The 10,370-nt window shown below is 47.5% G+C and overlaps 1 protein-coding gene across 1 annotated transcript; it reads left to right on the top strand.

The window, feature by feature from the left end:
• The first annotated feature begins 279 nt into the window (after positions 1–279).
• Positions 280–7,719, top strand: VIM (vimentin). Its single transcript, XM_058681798.1, has 9 exons — positions 280–1,003; positions 1,687–1,747; positions 4,075–4,170; positions 4,258–4,419; positions 4,953–5,078; positions 5,307–5,527; positions 5,990–6,033; positions 6,414–6,499; positions 7,349–7,719. Exons 1-9 carry the CDS (start codon positions 441–443, stop codon positions 7,388–7,390), a joined length of 1,401 nt encoding a protein of 466 aa, XP_058537781.1. The 5' UTR covers positions 280–440; the 3' UTR covers positions 7,391–7,719.
• The last annotated feature ends 2,651 nt before the right edge of the window (positions 7,720–10,370 follow it).

Below are 10,370 nucleotides of genomic sequence, written 5' to 3'. Positions count from 1 at the left end.
ACCACCGCGCGACCCCGCCTTTTTCAGCACCCACTGGGAGCAGAGCTCAGGCCAACATCAGGAAAGCCCCCGAAAGTCCCAGCCCACCCAAAAAGTAACGGGAAGGTGCCCAGTCCCGGGCTGCAGAGGGGCGGAGAGGAAGGCTCGAGGGCGCCCCCGCCCCAACCCCCGCCCACCCTTCCCGCATCTCGTCGGGTCCCCATTGGCTGGCGCTCTCCGCGGCTGGGATGGCAGTGGGAGGAGACCCTCTTTCCCAACCGGGTTATAAAAACTGCGCCCTCGGCCCGGTCCGGTCCTCTGCCACTCTCGCTCCGGGATCCCCCGCGCCAGAGACGCAGCAGCGCTCCCACCGCCCACACCCACCGCGCCCTCGCTCGCCTGTCCTCCCCGAGCCAGTCCGCGCCGCCGCAGCCGCCCAGCCCACCGCCACCGTCTCAGCCATGTCCACCAGGTCTGTGTCCTCGTCCTCCTACCGCAGGATGTTCGGCGGCCCCGGCACCGGGAGCCGGCCGAGCTCCAGCCGGAGCTACGTGACCACGTCCACCCGCACCTACAGCCTGGGCAGCGCGTTGCGCCCCAGCACCAGCCGCAGCCTGTACGCCTCGTCCCCGGGCGGCCCGTACGCCACGCGCACCTCGGCGGTGCGCCTGCGGAGCAGTGTGCCCGGTGTGCGTCTGCTGCAGGACTCGGTGGACTTCTCGCTGGCCGATGCCATCAACACCGAGTTCAAGAACACCCGCACCAACGAGAAGGTGGAGCTGCAGGAGCTGAACGACCGCTTCGCCAACTACATCGACAAGGTGCGCTTCCTGGAGCAGCAGAACAAGATCCTGCTGGCCGAGCTCGAGCAGCTCAAGGGCCAGGGCAAGTCGCGCCTGGGGGACCTCTACGAGGAGGAGATGCGGGAGCTGCGCCGGCAGGTGGACCAGCTCACCAACGACAAGGCCCGCGTCGAGGTGGAGCGCGACAACCTGGCCGAGGACATCATGCGGCTCCGGGAGAAGTAAGGCGGCGCCCACCTCGGGGCTGCGGGAGGGAGGGAGGGGGGTTCGGGGCCCCCGCGAGAAGCCGCCACGCCCTTGGGGATGTGGCTGGGGCGGTGGCTGTCTGGGGGACAGCGGGTGAGCGGGGCGGTGGCTTCGGCGGCGCAGCCCCGCCCTGCACCCAGACCTTGCAGTTCGCATTTCCTCTCCCCTCCCCCCCCCGCACTCATTGCCCAAGAACACCCCGCTTCAGGTTACAGATTTCTTAAAACTACCACTTTGTAGCCGAAGGCCCTTAAAAGCAACGAGCGCGATCTCCCCCAAACTTTGAGAAAGTTTCCTGGCCCCTTCTGGCGTGCAGCCATCATGGGGCGGGAGAAGGGAAGAGGGGAGGGGTGTGGAGGCAGCGAGACAAAGGGATTGCAGAGGTTCCTCGGAGGCGGGGTGGGGGCGTTCGCCGTGCGGGGTGGGGGCGTTCGCCGTGCAGGCTGGCGTGCCGGCCGTGATTGCTTTTGCACACTGCGGGCCGAGGTCCCGCCAAAACTTGCGGAGGGCGGCAGTCCTAAAAGCCGCAGTCGCCGGCTGCCCTCAGAGGTGGCGCAGCGGATCTCGTCTCGCGGCGCCGCGACGTGGTGGTTGGGTGTGGCCGCCCCACCCCTGGCGGGGTCCCAGTTCCCTTTTGGTTAATGCGCGACTGTTTCAGGTTGCAGGAGGAGATGCTTCAGAGAGAGGAAGCCGAGAGCACCCTGCAGTCTTTCAGACAGGTTTGTAGATTCTGTTCCCACTTGCACAGCCACCGGACCCCGCCCCATCAACCCACGGGCAATTCTCAAAAGTTACTCAACCCAAGTCTAGAGAGCGCAAAACTTCACTTCTGTGCGCAAAGCCCCCTAGCGGCAGAAAGACCGCAGATCGGAAATTGTCCGAATGAAAACCCTTGAATGGGGTGAAGCCTTTCCTTAAGACATAAAGAAAGTCTTTGATTTTTTACTTTGTTTCGACGTTTTTTTTTTTCAAAAAAAATTTTTTTTTCCGTTTTGTTTTTGAAACACATTGGCATTCAGATTCTGAACAGTTACAGTTTGATGTACATAAAGGCTTGCTAAAGTCAAGTTGGCTAACTTTTACAAGGCCACCAGAAAGCACAGTTATGCCCTGTACTTTAAAATGTAAATGTACAGGGGGACAAGAAACTTAGTTTCACTGGATGGAAGCCAGCAAGTGTCTTTTCTTCTCTGCAAGTTCCATGGCGGCTTTAAAGTTATATGGAACTATCCCCAGGCACAACTATTTTGTGATCTAATAAGGGTGAAAAGGAGCCATCTGTCCTCTGGGCTGAAAGGTATTAATGGTTTCTACGGGCTTCACTATGGAATGTAGATACAGACATTCTGGCAAGTGTGGTGGCTCAGGACAGAAATAATAGGAGTCTTTGTGTTCCCAGAGAAGCTTTGCAACAGGCTGCATTCTTATTGAATATGTAATGATGTAAGCACAGTCCTAGTCAGACACAAGTATTTGCTAACATCCGTTATCTAATCTCTGGCCCAGACTTGTGAAGTATATTCTTAAAGCTACAATCATAATTCACATTTTGAAAGGCCTTTCTTGATTTGGTTTCTTAAATTCTTTAGCACATCCTCCACAAGAACCTAAGGCTGAAGAACGGATTTTCAGTAAAGGACTTTTTGCTCCAAAGTTAGATAGACTTAAAGGATTTTTAGCTTGAAATTAGAATTCAAAAGCAGGAAGAGCTGCCAGCATAGTTTTCTTCCCCTGAACACTTACTGGCATGGCTATAAAAGCTCTCCGAGGAATAGTCTAGAATAACATTTTGAAGCAGAAATACACTTACCAGATTAAGTTAAACACTGCAGTGTGTGCTTCATTTTAGTAACCGAGCATTTATGATCATCATATCTATAACGTTTTCTGCAGAGCAGTGAGTTAATATGAAACAATATTATTATGAAAGATCTCCTGTTTAGGGATTAGGTAAAATCCCTCATAGTCTCATCAATGAAGTAGAATGTCCCCCGTTGAACTTTTTTATAGAGGTCAGTAAATTATCTTTTGCATCTCTTTTAGGGCTTAACAAGCAAAAATGAATTTTGCCCAAGCCTGTTTTTTGTTATCACTCATTCCTCATTCACGTTTCCATGAAGGTGATAGAGGTGTCTTTGAAGACTAATGCTATAAACCGTACACTGAGTTCAGTTGCTTACAAAATAAGAGGTGTAAAGATTCTCGTGACGTTTCCTCGAGGGGACATAAAATCTTTGGGACGTAGCAGGTTACAAATGGTGGAAACAGAAGAGAGCCAGAGCGGCAAGAATTTTTCACATAGTTTCATTACATGCATTTTGAGCAGTCATTCTGAAACAAACCTAGTAACAGAATTTACACCGTGCTCAGCGGAAGGGACGGACACACCCTTGTAGGATGTGCTACGAGAGGAAGCAGAGAAAATACAGTCCAGAATTTACATTTCGTTTCCTTACGTGCCTAAACTGAATCTTTGCCAGTGTACGTCTTGAGTTGGAGTATAAATCTAGCCTGTAACCTGAATGCCAGATGACTACACACTGACTTTGAATTCTAAGGATAAGTTTCAGAAGTTTGAGTAGAGAAAAAAAAGAGAGCTCATGGATACACTGACACTTTCAAAGCACAAATTTCTGTTCTGCGTACTCTCAGGTATAAATGAAGTGAGATCTGGCCATCCCTATGATCGTCACATTATCTCGCGACATGATAAAAAAAGAAATCTTAAAAATGCTGTCACGTGGATTTTAATGACCGATGAAGTACGGTTTGCCCTGTGCAGTTTAGCATTTATCTGCATCCAAATTGCTTATCGGCCACCTAGAACACAACACAGTGGGTCACAATTCAAATTAGGTAACGAAGCAAAGAAAGTATGTTATAGTACTGGGTGACTCACGGACCTAATGCAAAAGTCATAACATCTGTCAACAATCTCTTCACAGTGAAGAGACTAAGCTCATGTGATTAATTTACAATGAATCCATGAGACAGGCCTTGGGCTTCAGCAGCCCCCCAATGCCCGTCTCTTCTCTTTTCCAACCAGGATGTTGACAACGCTTCTTTGGCACGTCTTGACCTTGAGCGCAAAGTAGAATCCTTGCAGGAAGAGATTGCCTTTTTGAAGAAACTACACGATGAGGCAAGTGGAGCCCCTTTTTGTGGGTGAATGTGGGTGAAGTTGTCCCCAGATGTGGCTTGACCGACCTCCTGTCTGTTCTTTCTTCAGGAAATCCAGGAGCTACAGGCTCAGATCCAGGACCAGCACGTCCAAATCGACGTGGATGTTTCCAAGCCTGACCTCACCGCTGCCCTGCGGGATGTACGCCAGCAATATGAAAGCGTGGCTGCCAAGAACCTTCAGGAGGCCGAAGAATGGTACAAGTCCAAGGTAGGACGCTAGTCTGTGTGGCTAGAACAAAAGAAGAGCGTTTTGCTCTGAAAATGCTTGCACCCGTCTGTGATTCCTATACATACCCGTTAGCTCCAGTCAGAAAGCTGGCTTGAACGTCTTCAAACTTCTTGAACTTCTTGTTCAAGTTTAATTTGTTGCTGCAGCCTCCCCATCACTCACACCTTCTCTTTTCCACCCCTCCTTCTTAACCCTACATCAAAGTAACTCCCAACACCATGCCCTTGACCTCCACCCTTGAACGAGGGCAGTAGATCACGTCTCTACTTGAACATATCAGTGTCGGCATTCCATCGCTCCCCCTCTGCTTTTCAGAACAGGAATGCAGACGTATTCTGAGAGACAAGGAGATTTGAAGTTAAAAATACGGAGCGTGGTTTGGATTATGTGTTGTTTATCTGTTTGGTCACCGTCTTTAAGATCTGCCGGTTTTCTGGGGAAGGTAGAATCTTAGAGGATTGGAAACCAAGTCGCTTGGCGGGGGTCTACATTTTTGACTTGTTTTTTGACAGTTTGCTGACCTCTCTGAGGCTGCTAACAGGAACAATGATGCCCTGCGCCAGGCAAAGCAGGAATCAAATGAGTACCGGAGACAGGTCCAGTCCCTCACCTGCGAAGTGGACGCCCTCAAAGGGACTGTGAGTATCAGACCCCCGTAAAAGAGGGAACATAACCAGTCTGCACCATCCACATGGACCGAGCTAATGGCGATATCTGAACAAAACTTCAAATGAAGAAAAAGTGATTTTTTAGTCCAAAGACCATGAGTTGTCAGGACGGGTTCAAAAAAACACTTTGGGGTCTGAAGATTTGAGCTTACACGGGCCTTATTGTTCTAATACTTGAGCCTTTCTTCCTCCCTGCAGAACGAGTCTCTGGAACGCCAGATGCGTGAAATGGAAGAGAACTTTGCCGTCGAAGCTGCTAACTACCAAGACACTATTGGCCGCCTGCAGGATGAGATTCAGAACATGAAGGAGGAAATGGCTCGTCACCTTCGCGAATACCAAGACCTGCTGAATGTTAAGATGGCTCTTGACATTGAGATCGCCACCTACAGGAAGCTGCTGGAAGGCGAGGAGAGCAGGTATGGCATGAGGGCTTGTGTGCCTGAATTAATAGCCACCGTATATTAGGTATTCTGTCACTCATTTGACATTCCTCACCTCATTTCATCTTGGGAACATATCTTCAAGGTAGCTACTGACCACTTTTTATAGATACGGAACCTTCGGTCAGGAGGTTTAGTAACTTGCCCAAGTTAGAGTTAGTCAGGGGCAGAGCTGGGATTTGAACTCTTCACTCTCTGAGCGCCAATGCTTTTCCCACTCTGTGAGCCTCCAGTTCACGCCCCTGTGGAGAAGTACTTGGGGTAAAAGATTGTAAATGTACTGAGGCCACTCATAGGTAAATATGTTTGAAGCAAATCCCTCACACCATGAACTACAGGAATACATTGTCTCCTTTGATGAAAACAAGAAGTGAATGAATTTGTGCCTTATTGTTTGAGCTGTTTTCCAAAAATTTTACTGTTTTTATCTTTTTATAGGATCGCTCTGCCTCTTCCCAACTTTTCTTCCCTGAACCTGAGGGGTAAGCATGTGATTGCCCTTTTTTGAAAAATTTTAGCAGCTTTGTAACCAGTCTGTTCATGATAAAGCACTCATTTGTTAAATGATACTTGGAAATGCCATACAAATTAAAATCCTGTAAAATATCCATAGTTTTTCGATCCAAGTACTGGCTTACAGTCTGTGCTTCCAGTTAAATTTAAACTACATTGACTTCTTCCTTTGGGGTGTAACTGAAATAGTCCATCTTGATGCTGGGCTTTCAAACGGGTATTCAGTCTCTAGAATTCTTTTGGGAGCAGCACTTTGAGCAATTATGAACCACAGTCATAATTCTTTGGCCAGTTACTTGTTTTTTTCAAATGTCCTTTTTCCTCATTTGGGGCTTTTTTCTTTATTCAGAAACCAATCTGGATTCACTTCCTCTGGTTGACACTCACTCAAAAAGAACACTTCTGATTAAGACGGTCGAAACCAGAGATGGACAGGTTGGTATCTTTCACTCAAAATCGGCATCCTCTCAGGCCGGCATTGATAGCCTTGTGAATCACTAAGTCTGTATCTCAGATACACCTGGTTAATTGGGGGGGGGGCTTCCGTTTCACCGTGACCCCTCAAAAGAGAATAGGCCTCTTCTCCTGGCATGACCCCCAGCCAACTAATTATTTGGTTCTTCAATGTGGAGGTGAGATCGCAATCTACCTATAGTCCAAAATAAAGGATTTCTTTCTATGGTCCTTAATTTAAAATGGGAGCACAGCTTCTTTCCATTACTTTCTAGACTCGTTTCATGAGCTCCTTCCTTAGAACCTCAATCCCAGGAATGTTTTGATACCGGACATATGGCCTTCCCTACTGACTGTACCTCCTCAATGCTACTGTGTCCTTTGACGTAGTGCAGGGACATGCCCTACGATCACTTTGTTTCTTGTTCGTTCCCTATGCCACGAAAGAAATGGCCGAAATCTATTGTAACCTTCGTGGAATCTTCCCTTGCCCATAAACTTCAAGTGTACGTTCTGTACAATTAGAATGCCTTCATTGCTTTTAAACTTTGCTACATAGGATGATCACAGCATCCTTCAGAAACATAGTTCAGTTTTCTTTTCTTAAACGCTAACATTCCATCAGATACTTAATCTGCTTGTAGGTGAAGAGCGGCTTTCATACGCATCTGTCCCTTCTAGCTGGGACCCTTCTTGTGTATAATCAACATGACCTGCCTGTTTTCACAATAAATTCTATTTCGTAGGGATTTTTCTTTGTCGTGCTCAATGGGGTAACTGAATCTTTAGCATGTAGTACCGTATTTGATTTGAATTTGAATTTTTTTGCAGGTTATCAATGAAACTTCTCAGCATCACGATGACCTTGAGTGAAGATTGCACAGACTCGGTGCAGCAATATATTACCAGCAAGAATAAAAAAAAAAAAAAAAGAAATCCATATCTTAAAGAAACAGCTTTCAAGTGCCTTTCTGCAGTTTTTCAGGAGCGCAAGATAGATTTGGAATAGGAATAACCTTTAGTTCTTAAGAACCAACACTCTTAAAAGATTTAGAGAAAAGTTTACAAACATAATCTAGTTTACGAAGAAAACTTGTGCTAGGATACTTTTTAAAAAGTATTTTTGAATACCATTAAAACTGCTTTTTTCCAACATGTGTCTGACCAACTTGTTTCTGCTTCAATAAATCTTTGGAAAACTCTTCGGCTGTGTTACTTATTTGATAATATCCCCACAGTTCTCCAAAGTTTACGAGGATATATGTGTTAGTCAAATACTTTTTAGTCCTACTGGTTCATTTGTCACAAAAATCTAGGCTAACTTGATAAATCCAACTTATCTATGCTTGAGGTATAGTTCTTAACTGGGTCATTTATAGGTAGACTTCCCTTCTTTTCAGTTACATTATTTGAACTTAACAAATAGACGATCTATCATAGAATAACTTGTACGAAAATGACAGGTCTTTTCACAAGATGAGTTCAGCAGGGTCCATGGCCAGGTGTGATTTCATTCTAGCAAACAGACTTTCTAAACCCAAAGACTTAGGCTGAATGAAAACTTCTGAGGGGATGCAGCATATGGGAAGCTCGGACTCCCCCATGGGAGTTAGAATATATGGCAATGGCAGTGCATCGGGTGCATCTCTGTTAGCAAGAGGCAGGAAGGGACAGGTCCATCAAGTTTCAGCGAATGACACTTGCATTTCTGTGTCTAACTATATATATATGATATCTATAAGTGTACTTTTTAAATGTTGGTTTATGTTTGAGAGAGCGTGAGTTGGGAAGGGGCAGAGAGAGAGGGAGACGCAGAATTCAAAGCAGGCTCCAGGGTCTGAGCTGTCAGCACAAGAGCCTGACGCGAGGCTAGAACTCACAAACCGCAAGATCGTGACCTGGGCTGAAGTCGGACACTTGACCGACTGAGCCATCCAGGCACCTCTATCTATAGATATTTTTAAAGACTTTGGTGTTTGCAGACAGAAAATAAGGGAAAATCCCTACCTTCTGGCTGAGTGGTTTAATACTTGTGAATCACAAGGTAAAGTGATGCTAACTAAGCGTAATGAGCTTGCAAAACCTGGAACAGTGAGAATAAATGGTACAGTCGGGAGAAGCTTCAGGATCCAGAGGATGGATAGAGGGATAGAGTTGAGATAAAACAGGAGACAGAGGGTTGGGGCACCTGGGTGGCTCGCTCGGTTAAGCATCCAACTCTTGATTTCGGCTCAGGTCATGATCTCATGTTTGTGGGATCAAGCCCCGTGTGGGGCTCTGCACTGACAGCACGGAGCCCGCTTGGGATTCTCTCACTTCCTCCCTCTCTTCCCCTCCCCTGTCCACACTCTCTCTTTCTTAAAATAAATAAACTTAAATTGGGGGCGAGGGGGCACCTGGGTGGCTCCATCAGTTGAGCGTCCGACTTCGGCTCAGGTCATAATCTCATGGTTTGTGAGTTCAAGCCCCACATCGGGCTCACTGCTGACAGCACAGAGCCCGCTTTGGATCCTCTGTCTCCCTCTCTGCCCCTCCCCCACTTGCACTCTCTCAAAAATAAATACATCACACAAAAAAATTTTTTTTAATAGGGGACAGAGGGTATTGCCTGGAGGCAAAGGAATTGTAATGGTTGGTAGTGTGTGTGTTCTGGGGGGATCTCCTTTGGGTAAAACCCTGTACTTCTCGACCTCCCGGATTTCCTCTATAATATGATCCCCTCTCCTCCAGGAATGATGTGGCGGGCGTTGGCTGTAACGTTCAGGCATTCGCCTCTACCTCTCTTGAGTTGCCAAGGGGAATAGTAGGTAGTGCATGCAAAGCCCGCCTCAGTGCCAGACATTGTGTGCTGAGTAACACTGGCTGCCATTGACATCGCTTTTGTTGTGGGGGCCGCGCACAAGTAAAGAAAGGCTTGGCTGGGGAGATGACCCCCAGCTGGGGTGACTCTATCCCAGTTTGCCCCATGGTCTTGTTGTTTAAACATTATTTATGAAGACTGCCCTATTCAGACTCCTAACTGTATTCATTCAGTAAATCTTTTTTTTTTTAATTTTTTTTTTTAACGTTTATTTACTTTTGAGACAGAGACAGAGCATGAACAGGGGAGGGTCAGAGAGACAGAGGGAGACACAGAATCTGAAACAGGCTCCAGGCTCTGAGCTGTCAGCACAGAGCCCAACGTGGGGCTCGAACCCACGGACCGCGAGATCATGACCTGAGCCGAAGTCGGACGCTTAACCGACTGAGCCACCCAGGCGCCCCTCATTCAGTAAATCTTACAGAAAAGGGTGTTTACCCTGAGAATCCTTGAGCGTGCCTGCCCCTCCCCCAACCCCCATATATACACAACTGGTGTGTTGAACGGTGCAATCCGCGTTAACACAGCAAACATCCAAGACTTCGGGCCCTGAGAGGCTTTTGCTATTGGACTCTTGGTTTTGTTTTCTGTCCGTTAGCCATTCCCACCACCATGCCCCCAGCCTCCTAACCCTATTTTTCATGCCTCCTCTGTCATTTCTCCTCCACCTCTGGCTCAGGAGGGTCATCCAGGGAAGACATAAGCCCCATGTTGGTCTTCTTCAAACATGTGACCTTTTATTATTATTTAAAAAAAAAAAAAGTCAAGCTATGGTTTTTGTCCCGGGGAGGAAAGGAACCAGGGTAACAGGGAGTTCTGCCCCTCTACTTTGAGACTCATGGGCTCCCCAGCCTTCAAAATCCCTTCCAGCTCTTTCTCACATCACCTCCCCAAAATGGCAAAGATGAGCCAGCGTCCCTTATCTGGGACTGTCAGAAATTAGCCTCTAATGAAAAGCCTCGTAGGGGCCCACCTCATAGGAATTCAAATCTA

This window comes from Neofelis nebulosa, chromosome 8, assembly GCF_028018385.1.
Source record: "Neofelis nebulosa isolate mNeoNeb1 chromosome 8, mNeoNeb1.pri, whole genome shotgun sequence".
Taxonomy (NCBI): domain Eukaryota; kingdom Metazoa; phylum Chordata; class Mammalia; order Carnivora; family Felidae; genus Neofelis; species Neofelis nebulosa.
The sequence above is the reverse complement of the archived record's forward strand: the minus strand, read 5'-3'. Positions and strand labels throughout refer to the sequence as shown.